Source organism: Genypterus blacodes, unplaced genomic scaffold (genome assembly GCF_046128005.1).
Source record: "Genypterus blacodes isolate CSIRO-AG114 ecotype Tasmania unplaced genomic scaffold, CSIRO-AGI_Gbla_v1 ptg000070l_1, whole genome shotgun sequence".
In the NCBI taxonomy this organism is placed as follows: domain Eukaryota; kingdom Metazoa; phylum Chordata; class Actinopteri; order Ophidiiformes; family Ophidiidae; genus Genypterus; species Genypterus blacodes.
The window spans coordinates 4,302,950-4,322,182 of record NW_027466880.1 but is presented as its reverse complement, the minus strand read 5'-3'; the positions used below and the strand labels follow the sequence as shown (position 1 = coordinate 4,322,182).

The 19,233-nt window shown below is 43.9% G+C and overlaps 1 protein-coding gene across 4 annotated transcripts; it reads left to right on the top strand.

Moving 5' to 3' along the window:
• Positions 1-270: 270 nt before the first annotated feature.
• On the top strand, positions 271-19,009 carry dido1 (death inducer-obliterator 1). 4 transcript variants are annotated; one of them, XM_076156998.1, is made up of 17 exons: positions 271-381; positions 2,032-2,138; positions 2,538-2,656; positions 2,856-3,927; positions 4,242-4,590; positions 5,022-5,390; positions 7,019-7,289; positions 9,607-10,147; positions 10,281-10,440; positions 10,578-10,694; positions 10,820-10,933; positions 11,321-11,483; positions 12,103-12,634; positions 12,745-12,892; positions 13,034-13,123; positions 13,227-13,422; positions 14,572-19,009. In XM_076156998.1, the coding sequence occupies exons 3-17, from the start codon at positions 2,575-2,577 to the stop codon at positions 18,471-18,473; spliced, it is 8,106 nt and encodes a 2,701-aa protein (XP_076013113.1). In that variant the 5' UTR covers positions 271-381; positions 2,032-2,138; positions 2,538-2,574; the 3' UTR covers positions 18,474-19,009. The 4 variants fall into 4 exon arrangements, with proteins under 4 accessions (XP_076013113.1, XP_076013114.1, XP_076013115.1 ...); XM_076156999.1 differs by having other exon boundaries at positions 2,029-2,138; XM_076157000.1 differs by lacking the exon at positions 2,538-2,656.
• Positions 19,010-19,233: the final 224 nt, after the last annotated feature.

Genomic DNA, 19,233 nt, shown 5'->3' with positions numbered 1-19,233 from the left:
ACTTAAACAGCATGTATTGCAGTGTACAATGCAGTGTGGCTGTATTTGATGTATTTAACTCTCTAAATTCTCTCTCTCTCTCTCTCTCTCTCTCTCTCTCTCTCTCTCTCTCTCTCTCTCTCTCTCTCTCTCGCTCGCTCTCTCGCTCTCTCGCTCTCTCCCTCTCCCTCTCCCTCTCTCGTCCGTTCGAAACCAAACAAGCGCGAACATTGTCTGCTGCATTTCTCCTCCGGGCCATTAGGGGCGCCGTAGCGCAAGAGACAGTTTTTCTGTAAGCCGTCAGCCATCTGCCGCAGTCAGTTAGCGCTAGCTAGCGGGAATGGAAAATGGAGGACTGAACAGAGAAAGCGCGACGACACATCATCGATTTCTAGTTCATAGGTGGGTGATTTTCAGTGGAATATTTGGGACATGTGATGTTGGGTGAACGCGCACCGCAACAGCCTTTTTGTTATCTTTTTCTCGCATAGGTTTTAGTTTCGGCCTCGATGTCATAACGTCCGAAACAAGGTTGAACGCGATGCTGCTAACAAGCTAACGCCATCGTAGCTTGGCCATGTTGACTATTTATCTATATAGATATTTATTTTTTAAAGAATGGTTACACTTGTATTGTTTATTTGCACATGTGATTTGGTTTAATGAATCATGGGTTGAGTAACTAGTTAGTAGTTTGACGTTTGGTTTGTTAGCACGGTTCCACGCTCGTGGTGGCCATTATAGCTTAAGCTAAACACACTATAAACGTGAGCGCGAAAGATTGCTGACCAAAACTCGTCTCCACTCACTGTAAATGCTGGCAACAGCTTTACACACAATTCTAACATGCGTTTGCGTAGTGGTTCGCGCTCATCATTCGCGCTATCTATCTTTTGGTTGCGTGGTGGGAATTGGCCGAGATATATAAAGCCGTGGTTGTGATAATTCCTATACATCCTGTATATACAGCGTGCAAATTCTACGCAATGTGTGATTCTAAATGTGATGCAAAGGTTGTGTTTTGGTCACGGGAAAAGTAGCAGTTGACCATGCGCGCGCAGGCCTGTGCAGCTTCCGCCTCTTCATGCCTCGATGCAGAAGGAGCGTAGAAATCGATGGTCCACTTTATGTCTGTTGTATTCACCATAGCGTGTGACTTTGCACCGCGGAGTGTTTACAGTTTGCCGATTTATTTATCAAGTTACAAAAAAATAGGATAATGCATTAGTCTTAAAATTGAGCTTCGTCCTCGGCTCCTCCCACCACGCCTTGGCAACCCCTACCCTCACGTGGCAGAGTGCCGTGACCACATCAATGCAGGGAAGAAACGGACATGTTCACTGTCATTTGGTGCCCGGATGTTTTGTACTGATCAATAACTTCATTCAACGGCAGATGTAATGATAATGCAACTAGAGCCCACGAACGTCGTTGTTGGCAAAATTAAATTTACCTGTTAAGCAAAGCCAAATTATGTTGTGCGATTTGAAGTAATGATATTTGTTTGCCAAACTGTTCACAAAACGTAGAAACGATCCTGCCTAGTACTAGTGCTTGATCATTGCATTGAGATGATGAAATGATGAACGGTGACCAATTATCAAAAGCCAATAAAGTATGCGGTAGTATATTGAAATCCTCTTTTTCTGAAAGATAATTTAAAACGTCAATTGCATTGAATTTTAGTTTAAAAAGAGAGAAAGAAAAGCAGCCACTTCTTATATGGCAAACACATTTTTACTTTTTAAATGACAATAAGTCTATTGTTAAACTTAAACATTTTTTTAATGGTTAATTGCTTCATCATAATTGTAAAGTTGTCTTTCCAGTAGGCTAAATTGCTGCTGTCTAATTTAAATCTTCTTAAACCTGATATGTGTTTTTGTTGATCACATGGTATGGAAACTTTCATTGAGCAGTTAAGTCATGACGGGGTTAAGTTGTCTAGATAATATAGGGGATAATAACTTACTGATTGATTGCTGTTGTCACATCTGTACATTTATCTAGGTGCAGAGAGATTTGATGATTCGTTTTTTTTCCATCCAGCAGATTTTTAGCCTGGCCTGTACCAAGACTAGTGATTAATGTGCCACAAGTCGTTTTGTCTCGGTTGAAGGAGCACCTTCTTACTTACTTACTACAAAACTAAACTGCAGGTATGGCTATGGGCAAATTTCATTTTTTAAGAACAAGTTTTGACAATGTAGTGCATATTCATCTCCTTTCTTTTGCAATAGAACTCAGTACTTGTAATTGTGATCAGTTTCCATATTAGTTGGTAGTCTTATTTACCCATGGAAGGTGCCATAGCTTCCAAATTTAATTTCCAAAGGAGATCTGTGCGTTCATTAGACTAAGATAGATGATAATTAATATTCCACGCAAATAATTTAAATACAATTAAATCACAAATAAAATAAGTTAAAACATTATTCTGGTTTTTTTTTCTGGAGCTTCACTTCTTGAAATTGCACAAAGTACTATTACTTCAAACAAGAGATGCCCTGGTACCTTTGACTCATAGCTGGTCTCTTGTGCTCTTCTTTCAACTGTAGACATTCAATTTCAAATTAGTGATTGACTCCATCATCTATGGAGGAGAATGTGAGCCCTGAGCTCTCGCTAGCTCCTGAGCCAGAGCAGAGCCAGTACCAAATGGATAGCTGCTCTCAAGGTACCTTAGACAAGCTTCTTTCTCTTGTCAATGAGAGGTGGGGTGTTGTTATGTAGGCACAACTGTGGTGTGAGGTCTTTTTCTATCCATGTATGTATGCATGTATGCTTAATTTAAAAAGCAGTTAGTTTCTCTGCAGCTTTTTTTGCACTGTACTGACTATGCTGTAATTATTTGCTGTAATTGACTCTGACCATAGGTGATGCAGAAGAGGATATCAAGCAAAAGGAACAACCCACAGCAAAAAGCGATAATGCTGATGAGACAGTAAAGGAGCCAGGTAAATCTCTTAAGGTCAAAAGTGAAGTGAAAAAAACTTGGGGTTTTCGTCGGTCCACTGTTGCAAAGAGAGAGATGCCAGTGGAGGCGACTCCCGACATCTCAGAAAACCGCTGTCCTGTACGTCGTAGTGGCAGGCAGTCGAAACGCACTGACAAACTTGAGGAATTCCTCTCCAGCGCCAAAAGAGCAACAAGAAAGAGTGCCCCTCCTAGCTTGGAGGGTGGAGATCCCCCTTCGCAAACCCCAACTGATACAGAGACTGCCTCTGAGGCCAGCTTTGATGGAAATGCTGAGACAAAGAGTGTAGACGACAGGGTGGAGTCCCCAGAGAGAAGGACAAGGGGCAGTACAAGGAAACTGGGACAGAAGACCAGAGGTGGTCGGCAGACTCGATCAGGTGGACGGACAGTCAAAGATGAGGAAAGCTCCGACAATGAGGACGATGAGGGTGATGCCGGTGGTGATGCTGCCAAGAAGCCCCAGTTACAAGATAAAGATGAAGAGAAGAACTTTGATAGGAGTGATGCCAGTCCTGAAGAAATAGACAGCAGAAATTCAGCAATGTCTGTTCCAGAGCAGGACTCCGAGAAGAAAGAGGTCGCTGAGGAGATCAAAATAGATCCTGGAGATAAAAGTGACAAAGTGGAAATGGAGAAAGACTCTGACAGAGACAGTGATGAGGATAGTGAAGACCAGCCCTCAGCAATAATGGTGAAGCGTGGACCCATAAGGACTTACATTAATAAAAAGAAGGCAGCCAATAAGAACAGTTCCCCTGTCAGAGCCCCTCCTCCTGCCATCAAGAGCTCCACAGCTGTCAAAAAGGCAGTCCAACCTTCAGGAAATACTTGCAGGTCCCAGGCAGAAGAGGAAAATGAAGATGAGAATGACTCTTCGTCCTCTACCACTTCATCATCCACCGAGTCTGATGAGGGAGGATATGACCCCAATGCACTTTACTGCATTTGCCGGCAGAAACACAACAAACGGTATGTTGAATCTGGTGTTCTTAAATTCTGTTCACTATCATTTTTTAACTTGATGTCTGTGATGTGCCTGGCAAATATATTGGTATATTTTAAGGGAATATATTCCCATTTGTTCTTCATTACGTCTTTAATACTACATATTGACCATCATTTCATGCCTACCCTGTGTTGTCGGGTCACTGGCATACATGTTTGCCAAACTACTATTATTGTCTTGTCATACTTGTATGTTGTTGTGTGGAAATACAAGCCAGACTGTGTTTATGTTGAATTAGTTTTTGAAACATGCTCCAACACACATTGCGTGTTTCTAGGTTCATGATCTGCTGCGATCGCTGTGAGGAATGGTTCCACGGAGACTGTGTGGGCATCACTGAGGCCCGTGGCCGTCTGATGGAGAGGAACGGGGAAGACTATATTTGCCCAAACTGCACCGCCAAGAAAAATCAGGTGGTCAGGCCTGCCACGACTGTTCTGTCTGCAGCTGGAGGGATTGGGAAGGCGAAAACCGATGGCGCTTCTGTCACCACCCTTTTTGCTGGTGGGACAAGTAACCCTGCACATCCCATGTCCACATCCACTGCAGAAGACCTGTGCATCAAAGGCAGAATAGAGAAAGCCATCAACCCAACTGGGAAGAAGAGGATAAAGATCTTTCAGCCGGTACGTCCTTCCTTCTTTCAATGACTGCCATACATTTTTTTTATCAAATCAATATCTGGTTTGTGGTGCCAATTGCTTGATAATCGATGGTTGTGGATCTTAAGACCTGTCATGATTTGACCTGTGTAATTGTTAAGGTATATGAGGATGAAATCAGTCGTAATTGTTAACCTCCCACTCTATCGGCAACACATCACATCAATTATCTGTGTTTTTAGTTTGCACTGGCTTTATTTGTACATGGTTTTCAAGGATAGTAGAAGCTTCCTCAATATTTATTTTGCTTAAGAAACAAATGTTGAATGGAAAGATGAGTGTATATTATATGGTTAACTTAGTATTGAAGTGAGAACTCTGCTATTGTGACATCACTACAAAATTACGAGGCACATCACTAGCGGTGACTTTTATTGTGTACTGACTTGGAGCAGGGTTTACAGCAGACAGCTGTACCAAAGGCAGACCAGAAGGCAGCAGCAACTGTGGAAAAGATGGCACCCGCAGCAGAGCAGAAAGCAATAACAAACGTAGTGGCATCAACTGTGGAGGTAATAACGACACCAGCAACGGAGCAGAAGGTAATTTCCAAGGCTGAGGTGATGGCTGGACCGAAAACGGATATCTCTTCGCTCCCCAAGTGTATCGGGCCTGGCTGTGAGAAAAACGCCCAACCAGACTCTGTGTACTGTGGCAATGACTGCATCCTGAGGCACGCCGCCGCTGCCATGAAGTCCTTCACGGATGACAAGGAACCAAAGCAGGACAAGTCAAAGGCTCTGAAGACCAAGTCCACACCCAAGGTAACTTGGATCAGATATAGTTTTTTGAATAAGAGCATAGAATTAGAGCAATTATATGTATTTGAGGAATGTTTTCATTAACAGAGACACTTTATTGGTAATGTGGCTTGTCACCAGTTACATTGAAGCCATTAGCATGTTGTGTCTCTGAAGGATGGCTTCTATGTCATCCTCTATGAATGAATGAACGGCATCGTAATGTGGTACACAGATGGTAATTGGGCAGTGTTGGGTGTTTGTTGGTTTTGGTATTCTTTATTAGATGTACAGTATGTGCATAAGCAAGTATGTTGGATGAATTGAATTGGCTGCAGCCCTAGCGTTTTAATACTGTGCGTGTCACAAGGAGTGACCATGGTAATCTATGCACCATTGCGAACATGAGGGCCACTGCAGAGGATTTGGTCAAGCTTGCCTGCTGACGATTCAACTTTCAGGAATATATTGACATCATTCCCATACCTCTGACATGGGCAAAAGCTCTGCATTCACACTGAATACAGTGATTAATACATACATAAATGATGGAGTGATGGTTAGACCGAATGACTTGACGTTGCATGATATTCCGATTTGTCGTCTTAACAACCATGCTAATGTACCACTGGGCAATGTGGTTTGAGAAGGTTGTAGAGAATATGCCTTGCATGAGTAATGCTACGCCCACTGGGTCTTAGTAGCTTTGATTTATGTTTAATGGAGAAATATCATAAAGGATTAATCTGTACTCTGCCCAGTCTGTCTGATGCCCATTGAAAATGTCAGGGATATGTTGTTTTATTACCTTTTTGAATAATTCCAACACTATATTCCCTCATGTGGAATTGTCTTTCCTTGTTGTTACATTTTAGTTGCATATTTTACTAAATGGAAATTAGGCTAATTTCGTCTAGCCAACAATGTTTTTTTTTATATACAGGAATTGGTAGTTTGTTTATATTAAATATGTTGCTCTGGTTCTTGTATGGGATTGGTTGTTACAAACTTTGCTTCGATTGTCTCATGGCTGGATTGGAAAATCCTGTGGTGTGTGTGCGCTATTTAACAATACCTCATTACTTAACTATAATTTAAAAATGTAATACTTACACCTTTAGGCTGAGTATTACCACTGAGTGGTGTTTGTAAATATTGTCAACTATTTGACCTTGTTAGGAGTGTTCCGGTTCCTCCTTCTGTCCATGGGAAATATCAAACCTTAAACTGATGGCTGCTGACTTAACAGACAGCTGATAGCCTGCTTTATGTGACCTGTTATTGCGTTTTAGGATTATTGAACTAAAGTGAAGATGTCCTATTCAAAATATACTTCATTGCATTCTTAAATAAACATTTTGCTCTCGCCGGGCCTGGGGAAATGAACCTGGCAAGATTTAAAATATAAGAAAATAAATAAATCAGGAAGCAATTTCTCACACCAACTGCATAAGCTTAAGTGCTATTTCAGCCTGCGGAGCAGTGCATCTTGCAGTCTGTAGACTTGGATTTGAATTGAATGGTTTCCAGTCAAATGTAGAGTGGCCAGCAGAGATGAGTTTATAAGCAGGCAGAGAAAGGCTGTAGAAGACATTGAAATGTTGTCACTAGGCGGTGTAACTAAATTGAATGTGTCTCTGCTCATCATGCAGAAGAGCTCTGCCGGAGGGAAGAAAGCAACTAAGAAGTCCGGGGAGGTGAATGACGACAACGATGATGAGGAGGAGGAGGATGAGGAGGAGGAGGAGGAGGAGGATGATGACGGTGATGAAGATTACAGTCCAGATGAGGACGATGAAGATGAGCATGCTGAGGAACACCCGCCACCACCAGCCACTGCATCCTGGTCCAGCGACCATAATTACATTGCAGTAACACCAGAAAAGACTACATCCATATCACCAACAGTGTTAAACAAAAAGTGTATGTATCTCTTTGAAGGTCTTGAGTTGCCATTGACACCACATCGTTGTCTTCCCATTATTAATGTGGTTTTTGTAAAGCTAACACACTTTAAAATGATCCACACATTTTTTTTACGAATGAACTCGCCCATACATACAGACCTGACCATGATTTTCAAGTCTTGTACTTTTGATAATGTAAAGGTTTGTTATTCAGCAAATGTTTGGGAGCTGCTGGAAAGGTAAGTTTTGTATCTGTCTTGAGGTAAGTATACGATAATCCAGACTTGATAAAACTTTACTTTCAGCGAAAATGAAGGCGTGGAGAGGAAAACAAACATTTCTACAATCACATTCTTTATATTAAGAGTTAAGTGAATGAGATGGTCCTCCTGTGTGTGAGTGTTAAGGGTGTGGAATTACCTACTTAATTTGCTTGTACGAGTCTGTCCACATCCTGTTCTCCACCAGTGATGTCAAAAATAGGTGCTTCCTTCTCCCCGGCAGGTAGGTGTGAGGTGACACCCCCCCCTCCCCCATTTTTTATGCAGACTTGTATGAAGCTAATGTAGCGCATAATGAGCTGGTATTAGGCATACACATATTAAGCACAAACATGTTTTTATAACCCTAAAGCTGACCTTTTTAATGCATTCGATTGTGCTGAATATGATTAATCACTACTCGTGGGAAACTGGCTTTAAAATAAAAGGTGATATGACAGCTTTTTGGATGCCTCCATTGATTATGTGAGCAGTGTTGGCTTGCTGTAGGATGTCCTGACCAGTTCACCGCAAGTCATTTACACCTGGTGATCTACACACTGGAGATGTGCTACCCATGACTGCCCAGATTGGGAACAGCCAAGCCAGTTAAGGAAGACCAGACCTGGAGATGCCTTGTTCATGAAGGTTGCTGCAGAAGCCTGAAGTTGAAGACATGGTCGTGCACACAGATTTAGAAGATGGAGACCTATGTTAACAGTTTAATCACACACATCTTACACCTGATGAGATTTATCTAATACGTTTTGAAGGGAAATTTGGTTTCCATCAAATGTCAACCATGTCAGTTTCTTTAAGAGGACATGGACGGTATTGTAAGGCATTTTATTGACTGGCTGGCCAGAGTGGATGAATAGGACATGACTCATTCATCATTTGAGGACCTTTCATAGGCCACAATCTGCTGACTCATTTTGAGGGATTCAATATGGGTGATCTGAAAATGTGAGTTTGGTTGCCTTGGGTTGCTCTGCAATACGGCCGCTCTCCCCAAATAATCCTGATTTTCATATAGGAGTGGGTGCTTCTTTTTTTGTATGTGTTGTGCACATAGACAAGTGGTCTTGCTACTTACGCACGGACAGTTAGGGAGCCTGGACATGACACATTGTTGAGAATAATTAGAAAAGCAGGGGATTGCATTGTTAAATGGCTATGCACTGACAGAAATAACCTTATTCACATGATTTCTACTGTTAGAAAAATATGTGTACATGCATAATGAATGAAAATGAGGCATTAGTGAATGTAGATTGCATTGTGCTGGTCTGAAGCTGGTGTGGTGATAGTCTTTGAATCATTTTAAGATTTACAGGTTTAACCTGTCTAAATTGTCACCATTAACTTATTTGAATTGTTTCTATTGCTGGAGTCATGCACACATTCTTTACACGGTGCTATAGTATGCGGTTTAAGCAGATGGAGTAAGCATCTTTCTTAAGTCTTGGATGCTGCTTCATCTTGAACCAAAATGAGAAAATACTAGGTTTTAGGAATTTACCTGAAAGTGAGCTTACTATGAGCAGTGTGTGGACATTTGTGTGGACTTGGTTGAACTGTGCAATGTTTGCATTCGAACAATTCCCGAGGTGCAAGTGGTTAAAATTTCCTATGAACCTAAAAAGCCGTCTTCTAATGTACTCTTGTTTATACATTTGTGCTCTCCTTGAGGGTGATCACTACCAAATCATAAAGTAAAACACATTTTAATCCCCAAAACAACACAATGTATCTCACAGCTACAAATAAAAAGGGCAGATGCACCCTGCATTTTTCACTCAGTGCTAACTGGGACTCAGTTATGTCTACAATTTGTAAATGCACATCTGAAAAAATTGTTGACATTTATTCTCTGACTGATTGAATGGATATAGTTGAGCTGTTCCATCACCTGAAACTGGTTATTGTTTCCTCTGAATAATTATGTGGACTTTGTCTTTCCATCTGTCATCTAAAGTAATTCATTACCAAATGATCTTATTGCATTGTGCATTAGTGCAGTGGATGTCTGTGGTATTGTTGTGTAAAATGCTTGTTGTCCTTCATTTTCAGCTCCTCCTAAAGAGGAGAGGCAGAGTGAGAAGGAACCAGCGCCGGCCGCCGAGAAATTGTCCCCAGCATCCACAACACCAGTCAAAGGGAACAAGAAGTCACCGGCCACTAGAGGAGCCAAAGCTAGCTCAAGGAGCAGGAAGCCTTCTCCTCAGGCGCCCATCTCAAGGAGGTCCAGATCATCTAAGAAACCTTTGACACCAGCCAGTAAATCTGCAGCCAAATCGAAACAGCCAGCCAAGCCTCCCAAGTCTTTGTTCCCTCCGGGTCCCATCCATGTCACAGGAGCACTGAGGGTCACAAAGTCCAACTTCACCATTCCTAAGAAGCAACCACAGCAGAAGGACACTCCATCCCACAGGCAGTCCTCTTCATCCTCCAGAATCCCATCATCTTCAGGTTCTTCAACTCCCTCCAGTCAGTCTTCCTCCTCCAGGCTACCTCACCCAGCTGCTTCATCACCTATGTCTTCGCTGCCTCCACCCAACAACCAAATGAGGCAGAACATTCGCCGTTCACTGACAGATATCCTCTATAAGAGGTGGGTGTGATGCAAAGCCAAGTTCAAACCATTTTTGGTGTCGGTATCATTTTCTGTAAGTCTTGTAACTCTAACTTGTTTTATTTCAAAACTTTATTGATGAAGTTCTCATATGTATTGATCATCCCTGCAGAGTGAGTGACAGTGACGATCTAAAAATGACTGAGAGTGAGGTTGGAAGACTTGCATTTGGCATTGAGAAGGAAATGTTCAACCTCTGCCTTAACACTGACAGCAAATACAAGAACAAATACAGGACCCTCATGTTCAACCTGAAGGATCCTAAAAACAAAGTGAGTCCATGTAATTACAAGCTTAAGTCAGTGCAGAGTTGTGGTTTTTTTTAACGTAATAATGAATTGTTTGGCTGACTTTACTTGACTGCTTCCATGTTGTGATGCTTAATGGCTGTGTTGTGTGTTTTTCTCAGGGTTTGTTTTACAGGGTGGTGGGTGGAGAACTGACTCCCTTCAGACTAGTGAGACTAAGTGCTGAAGAGTTGCTCTCCAAAGAGATATCCGAGTGGAAGAAACCCGATGGTCATGAGGTAAATGTTTCTCAGTTGCTCAGGTCTTACAGTTGGGAATGTGCAATAACCCTGAGTAGGTTTTTTTTCCAGGCAACATTACTTCCACAGAACGATACAATAGAAGATATGCTTGTCTGTTTCAGGCCCAGTCTTCCAGTTCAAGAGGACACTCAGCCCATTCCAAAGGCGGGAATAGGCAAGAATCTGACCCCCATAACATGGATGTGGATGAGGCTCCACCAACGTCTGATGCAGATGTATGTATTTCTGCCACCACTGCATCTGCTCGCATGGCTACTGCAGCTGTAAGTGGTGGCATGCTCTCTTTCTGCAGCTTTACACTTATGTTTCACCTTTGCACGGGCCTCTCACTGCACCAAATCCAAGCTAATGTAAGAATGCTACAGGCGGATTTGCCAACTGCGCTTCATTGCAATTTCATCCTTTTTATAGCTTTGTCTTTCTTTGCTTGAGGTGAAGCTTTGGTTTTCTTTTCACACATGGCAACTGATCCCACTTGCACAAAATATAGAAATGCACATAGTGAATTAGAATTGAAACTTTGTATGAGTTTGACAGTGTCACCTTAAACGCTGTAGTTTCATGTATGACTTGTCTGAGTTAATTTTCTCTTCCGTCCACAGGAACAAGATGAGTCCAGCTTCAACCCTTCAGCCTCCGCCCAGCACTCCTCGGTTGAGGGGAATAATGGCAGCAGTATGCCAAATATTTTCAGTAACATGCTCAAAGACACTACAGCAGAACACCGGACTCACCTTTTTGACCTGAACTGTAAAATATGCACAGGTAAGTGGGAAGGTGGAGAAACAAAACAAATTTTGTTAGTGCCTGCCATTCTGGACGAGTTCTTAAGACGCACAAAATCAACCCATTAGCTTTTTTGTGAACAGCTGTTGATTTTTGCAACATCAATGTACACAAAACAACTGTACATTACAAACATTAGCTATTAACTTTACACTACACATACACCCATTATTTATTATAACCCATGATTGTGTATGTGTTAATGTATACACATGAACCTGTGTTTATTGAACATTGTCCCTCTATTTCTTCACTGCATGGTTAACTGAAATTACATTAAAAAAAAAATACTGACACATAAGTGATGATATTTCAGTTAGTGCGAAAGCAACAGTTTACTAATGTTCAAAACATGTATGAACTTCATATCAGTGAAGGATCTGGGGAGCACTGGGGAGGAGGTTTCAATCAACACAAATGCACACACACAGACACTCAAAGGAGACGTTTTCAACCCCTGACTAATAATACAGTTACAAAGCTGATTTTTATTTTTCACTCTGAAATAATGACCAAGGTCCGGACGTGGGTGACCTCATAGCTGGCTATGGCCATGCAACAAATGACCTCATGTGTCTTTATCCATCTTTTCCTCAAGGTCAAAAGACAGAAGATGAGCCAGCAGCTAAGAAAGCCAAACTTGCCAAGAAAATGGAAGCTAAGCCCCCCAGACAAGAATTCCATTCGTCCAGGTCAGGGGATGTGACCCCTGTCTCCCACCAACAGGTCACTGCAGTATTCCAGCAGCAGGTTCCACAGGTCTATCAGCAGCAAGACCCTCTAATGTCTCAGCAATCAACCTACCAGTCCAACATGGAGGCAAATGTCCCAGAGCCTCACGCTCATTCTTACAAGGAGGACTTGAACGTACTCGCACCCCCAGCCCAGGCACTTGCCCCAGTTGCTCCGGCTGTGTCCTCTGTCAGCATAACCCGCAGAGATCCACGTATGGCCAGACACGGGTCCGGTGTGACTATAACTCAGAGTGTACCAGAGAAACCCACAATCGCCCCATCAGAGGCACAGTCAGTTTCGATTGCTGCTATAGTGGAAATTGGCCAGAAAGGACACCTACCAATGCCACCAGCTCTTCCATTTTCAACAAACGTGTCGAAACCAGCAAAAACAAGGTGCGGAATTTCATCAGGTGTTATTAACACATATGAACAGGGGTTTGAGGGTCGGTATTGCTAGCAGTGGCTTCCAGACTTCTCTGAAAGGTGTGTTCTTGTTTTTGCAGTACAACAGAGTGTCCTCTTGAGGGCGAGACAGCAATCTTCCTCCATGGACAAGAGAAGATTTGGAAGGGATTCATCAACATGCAGTCGGTGGCCAAGTTTGTTACCAAGGCTTATCTGGTCTCTGGTTCCTTTGAACACCTGAAGGAGGTCAGTAGTACTGCCTTTGAAAGTGCCCTCACGTTTTAGACCTCAGGTTCATCATTGCAGTCATGCACGCTAGTGAATGCAAAGCATGTAGGTGTGCAAATAAGTCCGGGCTTCATGTGCAGTGTTCTCAATATTCCACAGGATTTGCCAGACACAATTCACATTGGAGGACGGATATCTCCAAGCACCGTGTGGGATTATGTTGGGAAACTGAAAACCTCACTCTCCAAGGTGTGTTAAGTCAAGAGTTTAGTTTGTAGAGGTTTGTTTAAGGCCTTGCACTACTTAACTTAATAACTATTTGTGCTCTCACTCTTTTCTCACATGGTCACAGGAGCTGTGTCTAATTCGCTTCCACCCAGCCACAGAGGAAGAGGAGGTGGCATATGTCTCCCTCTTCTCTTACTTTAGCAGTAGGAAGCGATTTGGCGTGGTGGCAAACAACAACCGCCGCATCAAAGACCTCTATCTCATCCCACTGAGCGCCAAGGACCCGTTACCCTCCAAACTGTTACCCTTTGATGGGCCAGGTAAGCTTTTACAGGGATTCCTAAATATAGCCTTCTGTGGTGATATGAATATACATATATGTTTGTTTGTTGTATAGTTAAAGTCTATTGTCATTTGTCTTTGTACGAGTGGTGAGTATATATAGTGTCAACTTTTTTGAGCGGCTGAGGTTGAAATGAGAGCTTGATTTATTCATGGGTTTGTACTGTAGGGGGCACTCACATACCTTGTCTTGATTCTCCCCTGGACACCTCTGTGCATGTTCATCGTTGCCATGTAGTCTTCTATGTATCTGACTTTGTATCAAATGTCAAATAAAGGAAGTTATGCATGTCAGGTTGTTGCCATTTGAGTCCAGTCTCAGCATTTTGTCTCTTAAGACTTGGCTCACAGGGAAACACGATGAAACCTGTAGTTCACATTGTACTTCTGCTGCTGCATCGCCAAGTCAAACCAAAAGCCTTTACACATACATTCTAAGTTGAAGAATCAGCAGTTGCATTGGCTTGACCATCACTGAGTCAAACATCTCTGGACCTGCTTTTGTATGTTGTGTCTCTGAAATGCACATTTTGTAAAGACTTGCGATGACTCCCATTCCAGGATTTCAACAGTTACTCACTTTGACATACCTAAATGTAAAGTATGTGTAGGAATCATTTTTTAACTTTGAAATTTACAAATGCAGACTAATGCTGTTTAACATTTAGATTTCATTTCATTCAATTTAGTCAAGTGTATATGTATAAACTTATGAAGCTTATATGTGACGAGACATCTACACAACAAGATTACCAATACAGATCTAATATTATTTTTCTTTCTCTCGCATTGTGTTTTGCACTTGTTATGTTCTTGCCATGTTTATGCCTGTTTATTCACTGTGCGTATTGCTAAATTGTTGACTTAAAACTTCTATTGAAGGAAATGAGGGAAAACTTATATAATCTAATATAACCTTATCTGATACTGTTCCTAATATATTAATCATGTTAATGTTTTTTATTGTCATTTCACCTGCCTGCTTTGTATGTTTACTAGTCTTCCATTGATTGCAAATATTTCAAAACATTTCATTTGAACTTTTCAACATAAAATGTGGGACTGATTCTGTTTTATTGTATGTGTTGTAAGTACTCTCTAACACTTTTGTCATGTCCATCCTTTAGGACTTGAACCAGCACGTCCCAACCTTCTATTGGGGTTGTTGATCTGCCAAAAGGACAAAAAACGTGCTGGTGCACCCTTGGAGATGGAAGAGAAACGGTTTCGGAGTCAGACTAAAGATGCTGATGACACAGGGCTTCCAAAATCATCTCCTTTAGTCAAAGCTGAAAAAAGCACTCGGCAGAGTCTGGAAATTCCATTCAGCACAACTCCTCCAGGGTCACCTCCAACGTTCAGTTCCTCTGAGGCCTCAGGTAGCACTGCCACTGCCTCATCCATTCTTTCCTTGCTGTCCTCTGTCAAAGCACCAACCACATCTGCCACTACTGGCAAAGACTCCCCATCCTCAACTGCTTCTGTTGCTTCCTCGGCAACTGCCACTCCTCTTCAGACCATCCTCGACACTCTTTTTGGAAAAAAGAAACATGACTCTGAAGCTTCAAACTCTCCCTCTGATCAGGGCGCAGAGGTCTCAGTGCCACCTGCTACAATGCTAGACCCTATTGTACAGCAATTTGGGCAGATTTCCAAAGAGAACCAGGTTGATGAGGATGAAGATGACCGACCATATGACCCAGAAGAAGAGTATGACCCCAGCAGGGGCTACAACCTGCCTAAAAAGTCTATTGATATGGTGATCAAACCTGAGGTCTCAAAGCTGGCTGAAGAGGTAGCGGGTGAAGTTGATGATGTGGCGTATGATCCAGAGGACGACTCCATTTTTGAAGATGTAAAACCTGTAATCCCAAGTCAAGAATGTATGAAAATCCTCGAAAACCTTAAACAAATTGGGGGTCAGCAATTCCAGAAGCAGGAAGAACGGGTTAAAGAGCAAATGTCACCCACAGGGACATCTGCTACTTCTCTTGCAGAGAACCCCTTAACACAACCTTCCAAATCACTGTTGGCCAGTACTCATCTACTGCAGCTCGGCAAAAAGGTTGAAGAACTGGTAAAGTCGTCATCAGTCACTCCAATGATCAACCAGAGAAGAGACCCTCGACAGAGCAGGGACCCCCGTCAAGCTGTAACTGGCATAAAAGAGGAAGATGAACCTGAGGAAAAGGAGGACATGCCTTTGATATCAACAGACTCTACATCACCTTCACAACCTGCTCAAGAATCCCAGGTTACCAGTGTCGCAGAACACACAGACTCCCTACAAGAAGCAGAGACTCTGCTGCCCGATGAGGTGAAAAGCGAGACGCTACCCTTTATGGAATCGGAAAATGCTGAGGTGTCAATTCCCTTGTTAGGAGAGCAGATGGAACCTGATATGGAGGTCAACTACATGTATGGCCATGAAGAAAAAAGCGAGGATACAGAGCCAACCAAAACCGAATCAGAGATGGACAAGTACAGTATTTGGCCAAATGCTGCCAGTATTTTAAAAGCTGTTGAGGACTCTGATTATGTAGATAACATCAAAGATAATTCGTCTTCTAACTATTTCAATGAGTCTTCAGACACTTCAACGATGCCTTCCACCATCCCAGTGCTTACACAGAGCACAGCAATGGGTGACTCTCATTCTCATCACATGTCACGTATGTCGGCGTCAGACTTTGAAAGTGAGTACAGACCACCAACTGACATTCCCCCACCATCCAACTATCTTCCACCCCATCCGATGCAAGGACAAAATCTATTGGTAAGGCCTCCACCAATGCCAATGCCTCCTCCCATGCAAGGTCTTCCTCCAATGTCTGCCCCCCCTCCTCTGCAGGGTCCCCCTCCACCCATTCACGTTCCTCCGCCCGTGCGTGGCCCTCCCCCCATGCAAGGTGACAGCAGCCAGCAATATGGACCCCCTCCTGCTACATATCCTCCCTATCAGAACCAATGGGCAGGTTCGCAGCAGCACCAGCAGCCTCTTCCTGGACCACCGCCTCAAAATGTTATGCCACCCAGAGTACCGCCACCTCCATTTCCCCCAATTTGCCAGAGAGGCCCTCCTCCTCAAATGTTTGATCCCTCCATTTGCCCTCAGCACATTGTACAGCAAGGTCTGCCTCCTGGCCTTCCCCCACCTCCCAGGTTCGATGGACAGAATAGTTTACCTCCACAAAGATTCAGTGGTCTTCCACCACCATTTAACTTTCCTGGATCCAGAGGTCCTCCTCCTCCTTTCACAGGGCCACCACCGGGTCACTTTGATAGCAGACTCCCTCCATCCCACTTCCCAAGGCCTAGAGTTCCCCTACCAACTCAGTATGGTGACCATGGGTCTCAAACTCCAATAGTAGACCAACCTCGAGAAGAGTATAATAAAGACGCTGCTAATTCTTTCAACCTTAACGTAGACCAACATCAGAATCAAAACCCTCTCCACATTTATAAAGACAATCAGGGCCCCACACTAGGTCCTTCGTACAGAGGACCACCACCTAGCCAATTTGAGGAAAGAAGAGGACCACCTCGCAGTGGGGAGATGGGGGGACAACACTTCCACTCACATAACCAGTATGGGGGCTCTAGAGTGCACCCTTCACCGCCACATCGGGGTTCTTTTGATGAGCTTCGAGTTCCTCCCACTCAGGACAGGGGTCCCACAGCTCAGCATTTTGGAGGATCAGAGCGGTATCGTTTCGATAGGCTTTCTGATGACATGCGACCTGTTCGCCATAGTGGGCCACTCCTGCCAACTCCTTCAGAGGGTCCCATAGCTCCTCCCGGTCGCATGAGAGGTCACAGTCCAGACTTGCACAGGGAGGATAACTGGCGCCGCCACTCTCCTGAAATGAGAAGGAGAAGCAGCATTACTCGAGAAGATGCAGAAACTCGCTTCAGTCGCTTTGATGGGGGGCACCGAGAACCTTCACAGCTTGGTGAAGAGAGACTAAGGGAGGTGTCTGAGGACCGTCGCAGGGAGATGCCTGAGGACCGACGGCGGGAGATGCCTGAGGACCGACGGCGGGAGATGCAAGATGACCGGCGGCGGGAGATGCAAGAGGACCGTCGGAGGGAGTTGCCCGAGGACCGTCGGAGGGAGATACCCGAGGACCGTCGGAGGGAGATGCCAGAGGACCGCCGGGGGTCTATGTCTGAGGATCGCCGGAGGGAGATGCCTGAGGACCGTCGGAGGGAGATGCCTGAAGACCGTCGGAGGGAGTTGCCTGAGGAGCGTCGGAGGGAGATGCCAGAGGAGCGTCGGAGGGAGGTGCCCGAGGAGCGTCGTAGAGAGGTGCCCGAGGAGCGTCGGAGAGAGGTGCCCGAGGAGCGTCGGAGAGAGGTGCCCGAGGACCGCAGGAAGGAGATGTCTGAGGACCGCCGGAAGGAGAGAGACCGAGAAGTCCCACACTCCAGCAGAGGTTCAGGGGACAGGGGACAGGGCAAACGCTGGAGCAGAGAGCGAGAGTGGGACAGAGGCAGAGAAAAGGAACGGGATGGGGAGCGTAGCCGAGAGAGAGAACGCAGAGAGGGAGAGAAACATAGGGAGCCAGAGGGAGAGCGGCACAAGGATCAAGACACAGACAAGAGGAAAGACAGGGAGAGAGACAGGGACAAGGATAAAGACCGAGACAAGGATAAGGACAGAGACAAGGATAAAGACAGAGACAAGGATAAGGACAGAGACAAGGATAAGGACAGAGGCAGGGACAGAGACTCTGATAGGAGAGACAATGATCGCGACAGAGGGAGAAACCGCGGTGGAGATCGCGATCGGGACCGTGATCGTGACAGAGACAGAGAACGAGACAGGAGACGGGACAGATCCCGAAGCAGAGAGCGGGATCGCGGTAAAGACAGGGCCAGGGACAGAGACCGGGAGAGGGACAAAGACAAAGACCGAGATCGTCGTGAACGGAGTAGAAGCAGAGAAAAGAGGGAGGAGAGAAAGGAGAGTAAACACGATGCACCAAAAGAGAGCGAAAAATCGGCAGAAAATGACAAAAAGTCTTAGTCTCTGTTTCGTTGACACTACATCACCATTATGAGAGACTGAATCCTCAAGTTTTCACTGTAAATTTAGATGAGCAGTATTTCAGTAAGTTTCCATGTGATTTTGTGTTTGACATTTCTTGTATTCTGTTTTTTTCCACAATTAATAATCTTTTTATCACGTCTCGAAAAAGAAAAATCCTGAATGCCATCTATGTTGCTTGAGTCGCCACTGAGTTCCATCGCAATTACTTTTCTCCCGTCAAATTCATTTTTTTAAGTCATTTATGTAACTGATTAACACTTGGTTTGCTTTGTGTAAATATGAATGTATGTGTAAATACTGATGTTTTTAATCATACTTTTCTAAGTAGAGAAAATTGAAGCCATATATCTGAGATGGTAAATGTAACCGTAAAGGCAACACTGCGTAGACCGGCAGCCATTGCACAGCACAGATGCGTGCTCTACCTACAGTATACCCCATCCATGGTCGATACTGACATGTCCTGATTTTGTTTCAGCTCTGACTGAACTAATTAAACCTGTTTGAGTACACTTGTGATCATGTCTTTTGTTTGACCTCATTTATACTGTATATGTGTAGTGAAGCCTTTTCCCCGCTAGCAACTGAGTGAGAAAGATGACACTTAAAATGAATTTCATCCATATGTTAAAAATGATAACCGACTGAAATATTGCAAGTCACGTTTTAGCCATTTCGGATAGCTTTTGGATAATATTTCGCACAGACTGATGTCAAGGTGCGCCATTGTCTCTTC